Source organism: Helianthus annuus, chromosome 8 (genome assembly GCF_002127325.2).
Source record: "Helianthus annuus cultivar XRQ/B chromosome 8, HanXRQr2.0-SUNRISE, whole genome shotgun sequence".
NCBI lineage: Eukaryota > Viridiplantae > Streptophyta > Magnoliopsida > Asterales > Asteraceae > Helianthus > Helianthus annuus.
Window position 1 is genome coordinate 144,593,962 of NC_035440.2, and position 21,230 is coordinate 144,615,191.

General features: G+C 39.2%; 1 protein-coding gene across 1 annotated transcript; it reads right to left on the reverse strand.

The window, feature by feature from the left end:
- Window positions 1-18,617: 18,617 nt before the first annotated feature.
- On the reverse strand, window positions 18,618-20,024 carry LOC110931637 (BCL-6 corepressor-like protein 1). Its single transcript, XM_022175022.1, has 3 exons — window positions 19,497-20,024; window positions 18,985-19,376; window positions 18,618-18,867 (listed from the first exon to the last, which is right to left on the reverse strand). Exons 1-3 carry the CDS (start codon window positions 20,022-20,024, stop codon window positions 18,618-18,620), a joined length of 1,170 nt encoding a protein of 389 aa, XP_022030714.1.
- Window positions 20,025-21,230: the final 1,206 nt, after the last annotated feature.

The window sequence follows — 21,230 nt, forward strand, 5'->3', positions numbered from 1 at the left end:
AACACCCAACCTGTCCGATGTAGACCGAATCAGCTGCTTGGTTTCTAAGTGTCATACTTTAAAATTGAAGATAGAGATAGAAGAACGCCTCTCACCATTACCTGACGATATTAGAGATTATTCTCACATGAAGGAGGAGGTTGTGGAGGATAATACCACACCAATGAGTCCTTTATCTGATGAAGAGTCACTTGTAGATCAGATGTTGTGTGCAGATTATGAGGTAGAGCAGGTTGATGGGATGGATATGTGCACCGAACCTCTTCCCATATCAATGATTCAAATTAACAAGTGTGGGGAAGAGGGTTCGAGGAACAAGATGAGAAGGGTGAAACTACCAGACATTAAGGTATATGTCATGAAATGGACTAGCAAAGCCCGTAGGAGCAGCTTTAACATGCCAAATATACTGACAAATCTATGGAGATGGCATGTAAATTTCCGGGCATTTGTTGGAAATGCTGCGGGTAAGTGTGCATTAAGACCACCATAACGCATATCAGGTATGGTCTGGCTGAAGACCTTTAAACTTAGCGCTCTCGGGAGGCAGCCCGAGGATGTAGAGTATTGTATTTGTGTTTTGTTTTGTTTTGTTTTGTTTTGCTTTGTTTGGTTTTGTTTTGGTGTTGTGTTTGTGTTTTGGCAGGTTATTACGTTTCAACCCTCGCGGATGTAATGATTCAAGTGTGGGGATGTTTGGCAACATCCCCATTGAGATATCAGCGAATCCAAGAGATGTTTATGAACCGGTCCGATTACCGCAGCTGCATCACTACTAACACTGCTGATTTACTAATCAGGTTGTGTCTTGTTCTCATTTTGTGCACCTTTGTATATATTCATGTTTAAGTTTACGGTTGGGCGGATGGGTGGTGTTTAATGTGTTTGATGTGTTTATGGATTGTGAAAGTTGGTGGTGTTTTTAGTTATATATATAAAAAAAACCAAAAAGAAATTTGTGGTTTGAGTTGAACAGCTTTTGGGTGATGTTAAAGAGTTAAGCGATCAAATTTCTCCCCATCCCCACACTTGGGATTTTGGGGAGAAATTTTGAGGTTTTTGAAAATTTTTAAATCAAGCTAAACAATGTGAGAATTTGAACACCGTGGATTAACCCCAAATGATGCACCGGCAACCCTTAATACCCTTTGTTCTTGGTGAAAGTTGAAGCCACACATGTAAATAAATAATACTTGTCTTGATGAGAGTGGCAACGGGTGGGGGTGCATAAGAACTTGTGCCTTAATACGGTTTGAGTCCTTAGTTGAATGTGAATGTAAAAAGGATAAGGGCAACTAGGTAGCCTCGTCTTGGTGAGTGCGAGTGTGGGATTTGGGGGGTTGGACCTCATTAATTATATATATGAGCATGGTTGCGAGAGGGGCGGGGGTTTGGACATTTAGTTGCCCATTTTGTGCCTAAAAGCCGATCATTTGTTACCCCTTATCTAGTTTCCCAAAAATTTACCCGACTTAACCCGGTCTTATAGTGTTAGTAGTTGTTTTAGTAGTGTGTAGATATATTATAGTGTTATGTTGAATATTTGATTGAAAAAAAAAAGAAAAAAAAAGAAAAAAAAAGAGAAAAAAAAGCAATGAAAAAAAAGAAAAAGAAAGTGAAAAAGCAATGAAAAAGAAAAAAAAGTGATGTTGAGTTGTCTTGTATATAGAAGTTATGTCATGTTTATTGTTTGTTTCATTGTGTAATAAAAGACCGGGTTAAGTCCTTCGTTACTACATATATATTCCATTTCCTACCCGTACACCTAGCCACGTTACAACCTTAAAGCCCTTTGATTTGCATTCATGTTTGGCACTTGTTAGGAGAAGGACCGATTTAGGTACAAGCCTATAGTTGTGAACCACCCGATTGCCTTTTGTGTGTCTAGCTCATAGTTGCTAGTGCTTACTTGTTGCCGAGATGAGAGACATAGCGAGGGGTGCATTGGTTGGGTGTTAAAAAGGGGTTAGTAAAAGGATTGTTTGTTTTTGCTTGGTTTACATTGATCGCTTGTTTTGAAAATGATTTGTAATGGGTTGCTTGGGGCAAGCAACGGTTAAGTGTGGGGATGTGACGGGTGGTCCATGGGACAACCCTTAAGTGTGTTAAAAGACAAGTGAATCCCTCATTTGATCATGTAATTGTCTTGAATTATATAACTACGGTTGCTTGTGTTTCAGGTACATTTAGAGCTTAAAATTATGGAAATAAAGCTTAGAATAGACACGACTGGATTGTAGATTGAAAGACGGAGAATAAATGAAAAAAATAAAATTTTGGAATTGAAGAATTAAGAAGATAACATGATAGAGGATGAAATTACGAGAACGTAGGCGAAAACGGTGAAGAAAACGGAGTTGAAACGAGAAAGTTATGAAGAAAACAAAAATTGATTGCTGAAGCCTACCGTAACTTACGGTGGTACCGTAATTTACGGTAGACTCTAACAAAAATTGATGCCGTAACTCAGTTTAACTCCACCGTAAACCATTTTAAGCCACCGTAACTTACGGTGGTAACGTAATTTACGGTGGAGGCCAGCGTGAAACTTGTAACTCCCTCATTTAAGGTTGTTTATGGTGCCTTTTCATGATCTAATCATTCCCATTCGTTTTGTAACTCCTAAGGGGCGAATTTGGGGTGTTCTAAGGTGTTCTTGAGTGATCTAAACATGAAGACTTTGTTTTTGATTCCAATGGACAAAGGTTCGATTGTGATGATGGTTCATAACACTATGAGCGGCTAGGTTTGCTTGGTGATCGTCTCGGATGTAAGGTTTTATTTGTGACAATTATGTTTGTTCTTTAATTTCTGGAATATTAGACTGTGCATGTGTTGTTAGTTTATTATGGTGTTTGATTGGTTGTTTGTAAATTGTTGATGTACGTTTGATCATAGTTCTAAACCATACGTTCTTGGTGCCGTTGGCAATCGAGATATCATGGGAGGGATTAGGGTTGGATATGTGTTGATTGGTCATCGGGTAACAACCTCGCGTTCTAGGAATCCGAGTACTTAGTTCCCTTTCATCACAAACAATTGATCTTACATGAGCCATGTCTATGTGGTTCTTTCCAGTTGAACATGAACGTTAGTTGTCCCTTAAAACCTGAAACTCGGGATGATCACTATCCTCTTATCTTGTTACAAAACATAACCTTGATTTGTAATCTAATTTAGTTTAATTTAGTTAATTAAAACCAATCAACCCAAACATTGAAATTTACATTTATTTCAATTTAGTTTACTTTAGTGAAGTTAGACATACATCGAGATAGCACATATTCCACAAACTCCCTGTGTTCGATACCCACTTACCGCTAGCTAATTAGTTGTAATTGGATTAAATTTGATTGTGACCGCGACATCACGTCAGTCAGGTCCGCTTATACGGACATGGGAGGTCCGCTTTTACGTCAGGTCCGCTTATACGGACATGCCGTATAAGGGAACCTACTCATCTATATATACCACAAAAGAGGACCTCATTTGTAACATCTGAAATTCCATACCGAGGTGCTGCCGGTGTGAGAATCGATTGTAAACGCTGTCAAATTAATCAACAAAGAGAATTAAGAGAAAATCTAGCTGTTTCTACATCAGGTACTTGTTTTCCGCACCTGTATCTGATCAAACTCCTCTGATTGACTCGTTCGGGTCAGAATCCGATCCTACAAGTGGTATCAGAGCTTCAGGAGGAGGAGTTCTACATAGATTTGCTGGATTTCGTCACATATTCTTACTTCTACACCTTCTTTCTTAGTCAGACCGAGATTTTACGGTCGGAATTCGCTCAAAATTTCACAGATTATGCGTAACAGTGTATAGTCAAATCCCTAAAAGTTTGAGGCTGAAATTCAAAGTAAAAGTGGGTCAAAACGTGTTCCGAATTAGGTCCGCTTTTACGGTATCACATAGATTCGCTCCAAATTTCAGTTTTTGGTTCGCTTTTAGGACACTTTTCTGGTAGATCCGCTCCAAATTATGATCAGGTCCGCTCCAATTGTTTGTAGGTTCGCTCCAAGTGACATTTTCTAATAGGTCCGCTCCAAACATTGCTCTAGGTTCGCTTATAAAATCTGGTCCGCTCATAAAAACAAATAGTGGTTCGCTTTTGTGTCAGAGTTAATATTCAGGTCCGCTCATAAAAACAACCAAGGTCCGCTCATAAGGCAACAGCTAGATTCGCTTTTATGACCATGTGATTCATTTGTCTGTGTCAAATTAAAAGCCCAAGAAATCACGGTTGTATATGATGACTGATGTGGTGACCCTATTATATTTCATATAAGTGGAAGGGTGGTCCAATCACAGGTTAAAAGGTTGTCGGCCCATGTGACATTGTGTTCAAAAGGTGAAATATAAAAATGGTTTACATGTTGGTCAAATAAGAATTAAACAGGTGACTTCAAATTAATGACCCATGCATGTTTGTCAAAAACTGTTGATGTTTGTCATATTATAAAAACAATTCAAAATTGTCAGTTAGTGGTATCATATGGGATTTGTGGCCCAATCGTGTTGCTAGTTGTTAATTGATTTGTCGGTCCAATAATTGCAAAGTGATAAAAGTTGATAATTGCTAGTTGTGAAAGCCCTTTCTCTCTTATCTAATTTTGATAAGTGGGCGGCACAAAAGGTGATAAAAGGACATCATCGATAAAATATATAACCCAAATCAGTTGATATAACAAATAGTTTGTCGACCCAAGTTAATAATATTCTGTTCATCACATTGATTTGTTACTTAAAGGTTTGAGGTCATGTGTTGTTGAGAGGCCTATTGATTTTTCTGGTATACAAGTTTCGGCCTATCTTGACCCATTGAAATTGGTCAAAAAGTTTTGAAGTGCATTCAAGTCACGTGAAAAGATCTGATATTCGTTGGAGTTCACAATTTTCAAAGGTCTATTACGTTATCCGAAAGTCCAAGCACGTACTGAGTCAAATTGTTTGAAACTGATACGAGTCATAGCAGTTCTTACAGTTTTGCCAATTTCAACCTTCGATCTGCACAGAATATTCACCGGTTCGAGTATCAGTTAGTTTCTGTTAATTGATAATTTTTAAACTGATTGTGTTTTGTTTGTTTGTGCTACATCAGGTGAATTCGAGATCATCAGGTAATTCAAGATCATCAGGTGAATTCGAGATCGTCAGGTAATTCAAGATCATCAGGTGATACAAGTGTGAAGCATGGATTCTGAGCTGTACAACGCATTCGCTACTCCGAGTACACCAATCACTGTTGTTCAAACCACAATGCTCGAAAACGAAACAGGGACGATGCAAAAGCCTCCCAAACTAATGAACATCGAAGAATTTAAAGGTTGGGAAGGTCGGTTTGAGAATTGGGTGCAAGCAAACTATCTTGATGCTTGGGAATGTGTCGAGACAAAGTATGTTAGACCTTTGAATGATGATGAAGAACCCGTTCCGATAAAAGATCTTACTGCTGATGCTAGGAAGAAGTACAAAAGATGAGAAAATGATGCTAAGTCTTCTTCAACAAGCAGTGAAAGAAGATATTATGGTGCTTTTACAACACAATGGAACATCATATTCGATTTGGAAAGCATTACGTTCAAAGTTTAGGGGAAGCGAAGAGATGGTTAAGAGCAAGAAGTCGCTTCTAGAGAAAGAGTTCGATTTGTTCCGTGGGTTAAAAAATGAGAGTACTAGAGAGATCATTGAACGATACTGTAATTTGCTTGCCAACATGAAAAGGTTGAGTATTGAGAAGAGCACTGATGAGTTGATAGAGAAACTTGCTGATGCATTGCCCTATGAGAGTTGGGGCACATACCTTATGATGCTCAGAAACAAGAAGGGTTTTAGCAATCCGACGCTCAGTAAGTTCATTGAAAAAATAGAGGCTCAAGAAATGGAACAACGGAAAGTGATCAGAATGAAAGGTTTTGATGGTGAACAGGACATCGGGTTGTATTATAAGGCAGGAGTTAATGAAAAGAAATCTTCAAATCTATCTCCAAAGGTTGAGACTGCCTACAGTGCCAAGAATTCATCTGGAAGTCCATCATCTTGATCAAACAGCAAAACCAGTTTCACACCATTTTCATCTTTTGATCCAAATATTTCAACAACTAAAAACGGGAGAAAATTACAGTGTAACATTGTGTTAAATCTTGAAAATGATCAAGATTATTCTGAGGAAGTTGCCAAAAACCAAATGTCTTTGTTAGGAATGGTTTTGGAATCTTACACTTGTTTTGTTGCAGGTCGTATCGGCAATCCAATGTTAACCAAAGAAGACTACGACCAGATAGATGCTGAACAGATGGAGCTGATGGACATAAAATGGTGTCTGGCTAGTGTTTTACGGAGAGCTGAGAAATTCAAACAAATCACGGGGAGAGATGATCTTCGTGATGCGAATGTTTCTACTTTAGGTTTTGACAAATCTAAAGTCACTTGTTTTCGGTGCAGGGAAAAAGGACACTTCAAGAGGGAGTGCACTAACCGAGAAGCAAGTGGGGCTCAAAATCCGTTCAACAACAATAATGATTACTATCGGAAAGCCATCTACCACCAAGTTGGTCAACAATCATCTCAACAACAAAAACATCAAGCTCAAACTGCACATGGAAGAGATGTAATTGAAGACACTGGAAAGAGGGCTTGTGTGAGTAGTTATGATTGTGGAAAAAGAAGGGATGGTAGTGCTTTGATAATTGATCAAGATGATGAGAGATTACCAGAGGGTTTTAGCTGGGCAAATTTCACTTGGGATGATTATATCCCTGATCAAACTACAGATTACTCTGCTTTTACGGCAAAGGTTGTAGATGATAGTGATGATGATACGGAATATTGGGCAAGAAAATATAAAGAAGATATGAAACTGCTTGCTAAAAGTGATAATGAAGATGAAAAAGCCAAGAAGAAAAAGAAAAAGATCAAGACACCGGTGAGCAGTGATGATGAAGAGGTTCCGGTGGTAAGAAGACAAAAGGTGAAAGAAGTTCCAAAATTCAAAGTTGAAGAAGAAGTTGATGCGAAAAAGATTCCGGTGAAGTGTGAAAACTGTGAAGCTGTAAAGAAGCAGAACAGCACTTTGATTTACAACTTGAACAGTTTGAAGGAGTCTTATGATGTGCTGAACAAAACGATGAATCAATACAACCAAACGAGTGAAGAACAAGCCACAGCAATGAAGACACTTCAGGGAGCTTTTATGACAAAGCAAAAAGTTGTAAACAATTACATTGAGAAATGTGCTGCTTTGGAACAAAAGCTTGAGTTGCAAAGAATTGAAACTGAACGAGTAAATCGTTTATTAAAAAGTTACTCATGTACTTCCTATGTTATTGACAGGATTTATCCGACAGTTGAAAGTATGAAGGTATGGGAAGATGATGAGGTAACTGAAGAGAAAGAAGTTGGAAAAGGTGCTGATGAAAAGACTGCTGACAAGAAGAAGAATGACAAGAAAAAAGACACTGAAAAGACGCCATCTGGTAAGAAGCAAGGTGTCAGTTATAACAAGTGTCCACCCCCGCTGGAAAATGGATATTTGCCTAGATATCCTAACGATGAAAGAGTCAAAAAAGCCACAAATTTACAGTGGGAGTCAGAGTCATCAGTCAATCTACCAGAAAGTATTGATGTTGTGTTTACATCGTATGACACTGATCAACAATCTCAATTAATGAAGAAAGTCGTGGATCATGTGTTAGAAAACGATGAGATAGAGGAGTCAAAGTCGGAGTCCGCGTCAGAGTCAAAGTCTGAGTCAAGCACTCCGGGTCAAACAGAAAAACAGGGAAAAATAGTCTATGACAAAGAATTCCTGTTATCAAAATCTAATTTGGATGATGGGTTGTTTAAAGTTGCTTACACTTTGAATAATTCTGACAAGTTATATTCTGATGAGGAATTTCCAATAAGAGGTGTCAAAACTGAATTGATAAACAAGGTTTTCAAACTCACAGAAATCAATATTTCTGAAATAAAAGACTTATGTCTTAATGAAAAACCTAAAAAATACACCTCAAGAGTTCAACAGAGATTAAACAAGAAAAAGAATTGCAGTTCTGGTTCAGGTTTCCAAAAGAAATCAAACCATAACGGTAATTTCAAAAAGAAAGGTTTAGGTTTTACTCCTACAGAAAAACAGAAAAATGAAAAATATGTTCGTGATTTTAAATCCAAAATGTCATTTGTTTCAGGTACATCAACTGATGAAGAAGAAAAGACCAACTTCTGGAAAGAATCAAACAGTGAGTTTCTGACGAAGAAGCAAGTTGAGTTGAAGAAGATAGCTGAGCAGAAGAGAGACTCGAGAACCTGTTTCAAGTGCAAGAATGTTGGACATATTGCCAAGGATTGTTCTAAGGCAATAAAATCAAAACAGGGAGTATCTCGTAAACTTAAAGAACAAGTGGTTGAGTTTGAACCACCAATTGATCGAACCAAACTGTTTAAAAATTCTATTTTTGAAATTGGTGAGAGTTCAAACAAGTTTTACAAGAAGAAAGCCAAATCTGACAACCAGAAATGGGTTGTTAAGAAGGTTGGTGAAAGCTCTAGCAATGATTCTGATGGATCAAAATCAGAGGAGCTATCTTCGGGCGATGAAACTGATTCCACAAAGTCAGTTGAGCCACAAGTTGTTTCAAAATGTGAAGCTGATGTAAAAGTTGAAAAATCAGTTCCGATTGTTAATGATGAGGAGTTTCCATTACTTCGGGCTGAGAATTATAAAAAGAAAATTGGTAAAGTTGAAATTTCTAACCAATTTTATCATGATGAACAGGAATTTGATGCTGAGAAGGTCTTTAACCCCAAGGTAAAACACATCTTTGGCAAGATGATTGATCAAAAAGTCAAAGGGGTTAAGGAATTTTATGAGAAGAAAACAACGAAAGAAAAGGTTGAACCATCCCTGGTTTGTGACTGGGATGGTACATATTATGAACAGTAAGTCTCAGGACTTGCCAGAGCTCCCAGGTTGGTAAGCGTGGAGCATGAATCGGCATCTTTCTTGAATTTTATTCGGTAACGTCAATCATACAAACGGTAAAGAGGTTTGTTTATGTTTGTTGGTTATAATTACAAGTGGTTAGATGATTTGATTGCATAGGGTAAATCAAGGACATTAATTTGTACTTGCATTTTCCTACAAGTTGTTGAAAGACAAGATGATGTACCACATCCCCGAACATTTGTTTGATAAACCTACAAGTGGTAACCTACAAGTGGTAAAATCAATCAAACTTATTTTCCGGAAAAACCATTTTGATTAAAACAAACTTAAGTGTTTTGAAATCTAAATGGGAAAATAGTTTGTTGATAGGGGGAGTTCTGATTGTTTATGCCTAGTGTATGGCGATTTGAGGTGATTTGATATCGGTTGTCATGTTTCTGTACAGTTTGTTTTCATATTTTCGTTAATGTGTTTGCATTTTAGGGGGAGTAAGGAAATTTCAGAAAATCCAAAAACATTAGAAAATTTGAAAAAACCAAAAACATGATAAAATCAAAAATGAGTTTTGTTGTGAAAAAGAGGAAATGATAGTACATCATTGGACTATCACAACATGCTAAAGAATTGGAAAGTTTAAAAGTGATAAACAATCTTACTGCGGATGTGTCAGTAGATTTTCGCACATTTAGTAAATTGAAACGAGATATAAACGTAAATCAAACTTGCTTGATTTGTGGGTAACTATTCTTGGATATATAGGTAACCCCCGAAATCTTGTTTGAAAGGTCCCGTATTCTGAGATACTAGGTCTTTATACTCAGTGATATCTAGGTTATTATCCCGGGACTTCTGCTGTATGGAAGTACTGACCTAGTCCCCGGATAATGCTTTTCGCAAAATGCTTGAAACATAGCATCGCCCTCAGCAAGCTGATGAAACAATAAAATTGATAGTCGCTGCTGTTGTAATCAAAAGATCCTCTAAAGGGGACCCACCTAAAGTCGAAGCCGTCATCTCTCTGCGTATACGGAAGTATCGACCTGAGCTCTCACGGCCCTCGCACATAACCCCTTTACAGATATCATCTGTGGTATACTCACCTGTAAGACTGAATATTTGGGATCTGGATACAGGAGTATATTCAAGTGGAGTGATACACAATTAAGTTTAATCTCTAAAACATTAATATCATATCTCGAATCAATTGAAGTCTGTGTGAAAATTTAAGTGGACAAACATACTGACAATCTAGGTAAATTGTTTAGAACTGAGTATGTTTAAAGCTTAACGGTGTTAGTGATATGTCTCAAAACTGATATGATCCTCTTGCACGAGCTCACAAAAATATTGTCTGTAAATAGTTTATTTCTGCATTTTCATTTTCTTTCAGAAAAATCCAAAAATATTTTTGATGTGTTTTAGCATAAATTTTTGAAAAGTCAAAAAGATTTTCGATGACTGATATTGAAAAGCTGATTTTCAAAATTCGAAGTGCTAAACATGATGAACAATTGGTTTGGGTGCTTGTGTTTGTTTTTATAAGAAAAACGTCACAATTCCAAGTGGTTCATCAGTATCTGATTGGCTGGTTAGTTTGTTGTTTGGTGATGTTTATATGCTTAAACGTTTATCATAAAACTTATGTTGTGGTTGAGTTGTTGTGTAGGAAGAATCAATATTTGAGGGGGAGCACATGTTGGACTTGATAAACTCAAAAGATGTCAAACTTCAGAGTGAGGGAGTCTGTTGATGATAAAAGAGAAAGAGAAGAAGATAGAGAGAGAGAAAAGCCCAAAGACTGATCAAGACTGAAGATATGAAGACACAGCATTGTTGTGACTCGATAGTCGACTCCATCAACATCTGAGGGGGAGTCTGTTGGTGCACTACATCTGTTGATTTCGTCTTAGATCGAGTCTTTCATTGTAATGTATAGATTAGGGCGCGTTTTACGAGAAAACTAGAGAGTTTATGTGTTTTAGAGAGGAGGTCCGCTTATACAGACATAGGAGATCCTCTTTTGTGTCAGGTCCGCTTATACGGACATGCCGTATAAGGGAACCTACTCACCTATATATACCACAAAAGAGGACCTCATTTATAACATCTGAAATTCCATACCGAGGTGCTGCCGGTGTGAGAATCGATTGTAAACGCTGTCAAATTAATCAACAAAGAGAATTAAGAGAATATCTAGCTGTTTCTACATCAGGTACTTGTTTTCCGCACCTGTATCTGATCAAACTCCTCTGATTGACTCGTTCGGGTCAGAATCCGATCCTACAATTTTGTAAGTTACATTCTTTTGTTCGGTTTCACCAATATTTTGTGTATAACTTGTATATTCATATTCTTGGAATTTTGGTAATATTTTGGATTGTAATTTTTGGTATTTTAGTGAGTTATATTATTTCTTGTCCTAAAATAATATAACTAATACACAAAGTATACAAATAATCACATACATGGTGACTTCTAAATATATATTTTCCTAAATACATATTTAGTCACTTTTATTTATAAAAACCAATCTCCAATATTTATAATTTTTGTAACAAAATTTATGGCAAAGTTTATGTAAAGATGTATGGTTTGAAATACACTTGTAAATATTTGTTTAGAAATATTTTTTCTAAGTGTTTAATTTTTAGAAAAATTTTGCCATAGTTTCCCTAAAAATGGAGGTTTCCATATCTTCAAGGTATATCATTTTCTTTTGTAAAATCAACACAATTAATCCACAATCAACAAAAAATTGAAATTTCACAAAAAATTGTATTAACTTACTAGTGTTCTTAGTAAGTCTTGTTACCCTTTAAAGTGTGGTTGGTTCTTTAAAAACATCATTTTTAAAGAATTTAGATCTTTACAACTTACAATCTTATTTTCTAAAAGTCTTTCTTCATGGATTTTTCTTGTTACACATATGCTTCTACACTTTATTAACCACCAAAAATAAGGTTTATTTGTTTAAGAACCAAGATTAACTAAAACTTGTATTTTTAACTTGGTTTCTTGAGAAATCATCCATGAAATTTCAGATCTACAAGTATAAAAACTTACTTTGATCATTATTTTACAAGAAAACCACGTATTCTTTCAAGTTCATGTTCTATGTGAGGATGATCTATAATCCTACAACATTTTCATCCTTTCATCTTGCTAAATTATGTTTTTAATCATGATCTAGCAAGATCAAATGATGATCAACATCAAATCCATGAATAAACAACAATCATCAAGCATACCAACACATAAACGTTAAGATTTCTTCATGATTTAAGCTTATGTTTCAAGTTTCATTCCTTTGATTCTTAGTGTTCTTCATGATTCACATTATGTAACATCATTTAACCACTTAAAATAGAAGTGAAATGGAAAGATCAAGGTTCTTACCACAAGCTCAAGGCTATGGATGATCAAGAGAAGATAAGAGATGGATAAAAGCAAATGAAAGTGGTCCTTGAACTTCCGAAAGCTCCTAGCTCCTTTGTGTAACCTCTAACACCTTTGTATATGCTTGTATTGTATGAGAATGACTAAATGATGGTGAGTGTGTGTGTGTTGAGTTTCGGCCGAGAGCACAAGAGGAAGATGGAGAGAGTTGTGTGTGTTTTAGTGTGTGTAGAATGAAAAGTTAGAACCGTTATGTTTACTTATAGTCCATTTTAACATTTTAACTCATGGATCTTATTCTCTTAATAGAGAAACACAATCTAATATAATATTGAAGGAAATCTCTATGTGGGAGCCATGTTGGCCGATTACATAGGTGGGGGGGTGGGGGTATGTAGGCTAGGTTAAACTAAACTAGTTAGATTATGGTAAAAATCCAAGTATAAGTTAAGTGTTTTAGTTACTAGATATTTATATAGTGTTATGATGTTTGGGAACCATAACTAGCTTGGTAATGTTAAAACAGCGCTTCTAGTGAAAATTTGGTGTTTCGGGTAGTGTCCGGTTGTTCAGTTGGTTACCGGTTCGTTAAGGTGCTAAACTATGCAGTTTAGTGTGCTTTATGAACCATTTTGTGACACTTTTGATTCCCGACACTTAGGAAAGCATTCAGGACCATTTAACCATATTTCTGCATAATATTAGTGTGTTTAAATGCTGATTATTGCTGAATTCAGCACTTTAGGTGAGTTTTAGGCACTTTTCGGCTCTTAAACTATCACTAGGAAGGCAGTTTTATGATCTTTACTTTCCTACACACTATACTAGTGTGATACTTAGTTTCTGGCTCATTCTGTGTCTCATCACATTGTCTGTCTATGTACTGAACTCCGTCAGCATTTTCCCAATTTGTCTGATAACTGTGCTAACTGTGTTTCGTGCATCATTTGTGTCACTAAAGTTCTCACGCAATAATGATATGACATTAAACAATATATGATGCACATGTATGTATATGGCATTAATCAGAAAACAATTCAAGTCATTATTTGTAATTCAGCACAGTCATTAAGCACTAATCATGGTTTAATAGTTGTACGAATACCTGGAATTTTGACAGTTGTCATACTCTCCCCCTGTTAAGAAAATTTCGTCCTGAAATTTTAAGCTTTACAACTAGCTGCAGGGGTGTTAAGGAATAAATGCGGGTACTTAGCTTTCATTCGGTCTTCACGCCCAAAGTGAACTCTGGCCATGACGCGCGTTCCATCGAACCTTGATCAGTTTAACACTACTCCTCCGAGTCTTGTTAACTTTTCAGTCGGTAACCTCAACAGGTTCTTCGGTAATGTGGAGTGTGTCGTCAATGTGAACTTCGTCAGCAGGAATGACCACTGTTTCCTTGGTTGGACTATTCTTCAGATTAGATACATGGAATGTATCATGAACGCCATTAAGTTCTGCTGGTAGCTCCAACTTATATGCTACTGTACCAACTCTTTCCAGAATTCTGAACGGTCCAATAAATCGTGGGTTTAACTTACCACGCTTCCCAAAGCGTGCCACACCTTTCCAAGGTGAGAGTTTTAACAGAACCGTATCACCCACTTCAAATTCCAAAGGTTTCCTTCTTTGGTCCGCATAGCTCTTTTGTCGATCATGAGCCGCCTTAATGCGTTCTCGGATCTGCATGATCTTATCAGTTGTCTCTTGGACCAGTTCGGGACCAACCAGCTGTCTATCACCTGCATCTGCCCATCACAATGGTGATCGACACTTGCGTCCATAGAGAGCCTCGAACGGTGTAGCTTGAATGCTTGTATGGTAGCTGTTGTTATAGGAGAACTCAACCAAAGGTAGGTGAGTGTCCCAATTACCACCCAACTCCATTACGCAAGCTCGTAACATATCTTCAAGCGTCTGAATCGTTCTCTCACTTTGACTATCCGCCTGTGGATGAAATGTTGTGCTCAAATTCAACTGGGAACTAAACGCTCCTTGGAAGGATTGCCAAATCCTGGATATGAATCTCCCATCTCTATCATATATAATCGAGATAGGCACTCCATGACGTGTGACTATCTCCCTTAGGTACAGCTCAGCTAGCTTACCTGTGTTATCCTTCTCTCTGATAGGCAAAAAGTGCGCAAATTTTGTCAGACGGTCCACGATTACCCAAATCGTATCATGACCTCTGGGGGTCTTTGGCAACTTTGTTATGAAATCCATTGAGATCTGCTCCTATTTCCACATGGGTATCTCAGGTTGCTGCAGAAGGCCTGAAGGCTTCTGATACTCGGCCTTCACTTTGGCAAAAGTCAAGCACTTTCCAACATAGGTAGCAACATCGCCCTTCAGTCTTGGCCACCAATAATAGTCCTTCAAATCTTGGTACATCTTGTCCGATCCTGGGTGGATCAAGTACCTCGATTTATGAGCTTCATCAAAGATAACATTTCTAAGACCACCAAAGAGGGGAACCCAAATTCGTCCCATAAAACACAAAGTTCCTTCCTCATTGGGTACCAGATTTTTGTCCATCCCACGTAGATATTCATCCTTAAGGTTCTCCTTCTTAAGGGCTTCCCTTTGCGCAGCACGAATGCGCAACGAGAGGTCTGTCTGAATGATCATCTCCAAAGCCCTAACCCTTATGGGCTTAATCCTCTCCTTCCTACTTAAGGCATCTGCCACCACATTCGGCTTTCCTGGGTGATATTTGATTTCGCAATCATTATCGTTTAGCAACTCAACCCATCGTTGCTGTCTCATGTTAAGCTCATTCTAATCGAATATGTGCTGAAGGCTCTTGTGATCTGTAAAGATTGTGCATCAGGTGCCATACAAATAATGCTGCCAAATCTTTAAAGCAAACACCACTGCGCCTAATTCCAAATCATGTGTGGTGTAGTTTTTCTCATGAACCTTTAACTGGCGCGAAGCATAAGCGATAACCTTCTGTCACTGCATCAGCACGCAGCCCAAGCCCTGACGCGAGGCGTCACAGTATACCACAAAGTCGTCGGTACCTTCGGGTAGGGATAAAATAGGTGCATCGCAAAGCTTGTTCTTTAGCAGCTGAAAAGCTTCCTCTTGCTTATCTCCCCACTCATACTTCCTGTCCTTTTGTGTAAGGGAGGTCAGCGGTTGAGCGATTTTAGAAAAATCCTCAATGAATCTGCGATAGTACCCAGCTAAACCCAAAAACTGTCGGATCTTGGTTGGCGTCTTCGGACTTTCCCAATTCTTAATCTCCTCAATCTTAGTGGGATCCACATGGATTCCATCTTCATTCACTACATGACCAAGGTATTGTACCTCACGCAACCAGAACTCACACTTCGAGAACTTAGCATACAGTTTCTCCTTCTTAAGCAGCTCTAAAATGGCTCTAAGATGTTGCTCATGTTCTTCCTTCGTCCGCGAATAGATCAAAATATCATCGATAAACACAATCACAAACTTATCGAGATATGGCTTGCAAACTCGGTTCATCAAATCCATAAGCACTGCCGGTGCGTTTGTCAGACCAAACGGCATCACTAGGAACTCGTAATGTCCATAACGAGTTCTAAAGGCAGTCTTTGGTATACTCTCTTCTTGAATCCGCAACTGGTGATAACCTAATCGAAGATCAATCTTGGAGTAATAACTCGAACCCTGAAGTTGATGGAAGAGATCATCAATCCTCGGCAAAGGATACCGATTCTTGATGGTTAACTTGTTTAACTCTCAGTAGTCAATGCACATATGAAAACTACCGTCCTTCTTCTTTACAAATAGAACTAGAGCTCCCCAAGGCGAGAAGCTTGGTCTAATGAATCCCTTATCCTACAGCTCCTGAAGCTACGTCGACAACTCTTTCATCTCGGAAGGCGCAAGTCGATAAGGTGCCTTGGCTACAGGCGCGGCGCCTGGAACCAAGTCAATATGGAATTCGACTTGTCGTTGAGGCGGCAATCCTGGCAAGTCTTCGGGAAAGACTTCAGGATATTCTCTTACAACAGGGATATCTTCCAGCTTCGGCTCTTCGGCTTCTTTATCAACAATGTGAGCCAAGAAGGCAACACATCCTTTCTGCAAAAACTTTCGGGCCAAACAACTGATAATCCGTAGAGGCGTATCATGCTTCTCCCCATGAATCACAATTGTCTCTTCATTTATCATCGGAATGCGGATAACTTTCTCATGGCATACGATCTCATCTCGGTTACTTGACAACCAATCCATTCCAACTACTACGTCGAAACTTCCCAATTCGACTGGCAGAAGATCAAGCGTAAACTCACGCTCTCCAAGCTCTATTACACAGCCTCTAATCACTTGGTTTGCGTCTACTAGTTTCCATTAGCTAGTTCTATTGAATACGAGATATCTAACTTACTGGCAACTAACCCAAGTATATTCTTAGAATCTGGAGATATGAAGCTATAATCGTCACCAGTATCAAATAGCACAGATGTAAAATGTTGATTGATAAGGAACGTACCAGTGACTACGTTCGGATCCTGACGAGCTTCCGTAGCTCCAATGTTGAAAACTCTTCCTTGAGCTTGATTGTTTTTCGGGCAATACCACTTGAAATGGCCAACATCACCACAACCAAAACAACCTTGGCCTCGACCATTCCCATTTCCATTTCCATTTCCGCCTTGGTTGTTGTTTGCTCCATGGTTTCCGTTCACAGCTTGATTTCCAGAACCACCACAATTTCCGTTACCAGCGAAATTCCCATTTCCTCCTTGATTGCGGTTCCTAGTTTGATTCCCATTACCGTTTCCACCACGGTTTCCATTACCATTTCCACCAGATCCTCCATTTCTTCGTCCAGTACCATACCAGCACGCCTCCCGGGCATGCCCTACCTTGCCACGGTTCTCACATTTCCCATACCTACATCGCCCTGTGTGATGATGCTGACAAATATTACACTTGGGCAGGGTGCCCATGTAACCTTTCCCTTTGTTCTCAGAACTTGCAGCACCAGTCCTGACCTCGGCTGGTGGGTTTGCATCTCTTATCTTGTTACCACTGTTGTTGTTTCCTTGGGTACCATTCTTAAAATTCAAGAACTTCCTCTTGTTCTCTCCTGATGACTCGACATGAGTCTCCTTCTTCTTTCCCTCAGAGATTAAAAACTTGTTCAACCTAATTGCTTCTTCAGTCAATGCCATGCTCAAATCAATGGCTTCAGTGATCGTTGGAGGCTTGGAAGTAGTCACCATGCTCATAATTTAGGGTGCCAATCCCCAAATGAAACGCTCAACCCGCTTGAATTCTGGCTCTACCACGTAGGGGACAACACGAGACAGGTCATAGAATCTCTGTATATACTCAGCAATCTTAGGTCCATCCATTTTCAGATTCCAGAACTCAGTTTCCAACTTCTGAATCTCTGCCCTTGAATAATACTTCTTGCGTATCAGTTCTTTCATCTCATCCCAAGTCATACCATACGCTACAGCCTCGCCTAGAGTCTGACCTGAAGGTTCCACCATGACAAAGCTCCATCTAGGAATAGTCCAGAAATGTAAGTGACTTGGTGCTCTGGCGCGCACTTGCTCATTCACAGCATAGAATCTGTTTTCTCAGCCCATCTTACAAAAGCTACAGCACCACCAGTGCCGTCAAAGTTCAAAGGCTTGCAGTCTAGGAACTGCTTGTAAGTACAACCTGTACAAGCAACATCATTCACAGAAAGCATTACCAAATGCACATGGAATGTCCAAACGCATTGTAATGTGTCTTAGGTGACTTAAACATTACTGTGAGGTGGGTTATTTCCTGAGGTACCTCCGCTGTGTTCAGAGCGCAAGGCCTCATGTTGTGCGATTGCCTGTGAAATCCGTTCTTGCAATTCTGCCTCTGTTGTGGGCAACTGAGTATTCCTTCAAGGAGGCATCTTCTATAAAGAAGATTGTCTAGGTCAGGTCATATTCGTATGATAAATATATAGTATGTATATATTAGTGTTTACTATAACAAGTAAGCATGTAATCATCACAATCATAACACAAACAAGTAAATTAACCACGTATTTAATGAGAACATGATGATTGAGCTTTCATTAATCATCGACCACAAATATTGTTACATGTTTTACAAAAGTATCGTATCAAAAGGGAGCACATGATTACACTACCCTTCCCCAAACTGTCTATCAATCTACCAAAAGTCATACAGTCAAAAGGTGGTCTCCAAAATGCTTCACTACCTCAGCTCAATAGTAGTGCTCTCATTAAATGCAAAGCAACCTACATAAAACAAAAAACAACTATGCTGATGGTGGTGGAGGAACAAAAAACAAGTTGCGCACATGCGCAAGCTCCTCCTCAAGCTGATAAACATGACGCAACAGATAACTGATCTGCTGCTCAACTGTAAGAAATGAAGTATCAAACTCAGGAAATGGAGTAAGCGGTGCAGGAGGATGCGAAAACGGGGACGGTGATGAACGAGGGGGAACAAAAGCAGACTGACACGGATATGGTAAAGGACGCGGTGTCATCTCAAGCTCCAACATCCTACGACTCATGATCTCATATTAAAGCTGAAGTGATAAAAGTAGCTCATCCCGTGTATAACCAGTAAAGTGCGAAGGATGGTAGGGATCAGAAATCGGCATGGTGTACGGTGAGAACCATCTGAGTGGCTCATCAAGTGGTGAAGAAGTAAAATGAGTAGAAGGTACAGACTGAGGTATGTGTGGGAAAGCTGCTGAAACATGAGGGTCATGACTAGGCTGCTGGCCAGAAGTGCCCACCCCTGGAAGGGGTGCGGGTATGTACAGCAAGAAAACGATAGGGAGATCAAGACGGTGAACATCAGACTCCACTGGGTGAAAAGGAGCAACATCAGCGGGTGCGGGTGTAAGTGGAGGAGTGACTGGCTCAATAACAGGAGGATCCACAGGTGCAGGAACTGGATCAGGTATGAGGGGTGCAATGTCAGGTAATCCAAATGGAATAGGGTCAAGATCAGGTAAAGGCTCAGGAGCAGGTATCGGCTCAGGATCAGCGGGTGCATTAACAGGCTAATCAACAGGGACATAATCGGGCTCAAGTCCAGGCTCAAAGTCATGTGGAGGAGACGGTGCAGCTGACATGGCCGTATCGTCATCAGAATCAGTGGCATAACGTCGCAAACCAACTGCCTGCAAAGCAGAAGAGGTCACAGACTCAAAGGAATCTGAGACAGAGTGTAAACTAGAATCAGAAGAAATCTCAATAACGGGGATCCCAAGAAGTGGAATATCAACAACGTCCTCATTGAGCTCTCCATCACCATGGGCATCATCGGGAGGACCATCAACAAACAGAGCAAAATCATTGTCAAAAAGATCATCGAAAGGCCAATCCTCAGGTAGGATGACCATGAGAGGAACGGGAGCGAGGATCAGTGCCACGACATGCTCACTATCGGAGTGATCGATGATAAGATGATCGTGAACTGGAATGGGAATAACAAAAGGATCTTCGTCTGGGATACCATCAGCAAGCGGTAAGTCGTCTCCAAAATCAGGTAACGCGAATGGCTGGAAGTCGTCCTCGTCGTCGGGTATCATGTCTGGCTCACTGTCAGTGTCGGATGTAAAGATCTCTGGCTTTGGGGCGATCTCATCGTCAGAAACCATAGCCATAGGGTCATCGGTATCGGACAATCCACTCTCGGATGATGACATAGTGTCTGTAACAGGACAATCACAACATGTACACATATATTAACCACTAAGATTAAGTATGCAAGAAAAGTCAATGTAATCATGTATCCTTCCTAGTCTCTCAGACTAAACCACCCAGTCTCCCAGATTAAACCAACCAGTCTCCCAGACTAAACCAACAAGGTAACTGTGCATTGTGTTTCTTGTCTTTTATTTGTAAAAATGTTTGTTCCATGGATCTAGGCGTTTCGTGTATGCAATGAAAAACGTGTTGTAAAAATATTTTCGTGAGAGCCCTAATAATTGTAGTCTAGACTCGAAAAAGAATCCGAGTTCGCTACAATCGAAGCTCTGATACCAAACTGTCACACCCTGACTTTTTCGGAAGCGTGATTATGTGTGACTGGCTTAATATCATTGCATTCAATCATAACAACATCTATATCATAAAACTAACGATGATCATCCATTAAATAAGATTAAAAACATCACAGCATTGTCTTGACACATAAACTTCAAATTCGAATTACAAACCACACGAATTGTTTAGAGTTCCATAAGGACTCACAAAAGACTTTAAATAAAACTAGGCTTTGGAAGATGTGTCTTGTCCCGGATAAGACACACTAACCAAACCCTAATACCGTTGATGACATCTTTTATTCTTAACATAACTTGAAACCTTTCAATGCCCGGCCACATCCACCTTTAATTCCCTGAAATACATGTAGTTTGAAAACATCAACAAAAGTTGAGCGAGTTCATGTGTTTGTTTTGTGTGCACGAATAAACCTTTGAATCAGTGAAAGTATGTAAGTATGTTTGTAAATCATGGTATGAAAGAGAATATGAACAGATGAATTAATGGTTTGCAAGGCCATCAACGTGTGTACAACGATGTAGGAAGGCTCAATCCTTTGCGTATTTCAAACCGGGCCTCCCGGCAGGAACGACATAATCACCACATGCGGTCAACTCGCGGACCAACGGGTGGGGCTCGCAACACCCAAATAGATCTATAACTCATTCCCCTCGGTCCTTATAAAGGATTAATGGTCTCAGGTTAACGCCTACCCATTCACATGATCTAACAGTTCATTTCTTAGTTAACCATTTGTAATCATAATCATTTGTAACATGTACTTCAACCCTGAAGTTATAAAACGAAAACAGTTAAACAAAAAAGGGGACATGAACTCACAGATTTACGCCTTCGTAAACACCGTA

Bases quoted from the DNA above. Each gene is read 5' to 3' on its own strand.
- LOC110931637 (XM_022175022.1), bottom strand. From the start codon at position 20,024: ATGTCATCATCCGAGAGTGGATTGTCCGATACCGATGACCCTATGGCT. The intron at 19,377-19,496 runs GCAGTTGGTTTG...CCTGTTGATTAG, and splicing joins TGACCTCTTCTGCTTTGCAG to CCTGTTAATGCACCCGCTGA. The intron at 18,868-18,984 runs GTTCTCACCGTA...CATGAGTCGTAG, and splicing joins CTTGATGAGCCACTCAGATG to GATGTTGGAGCTTGAGATGA.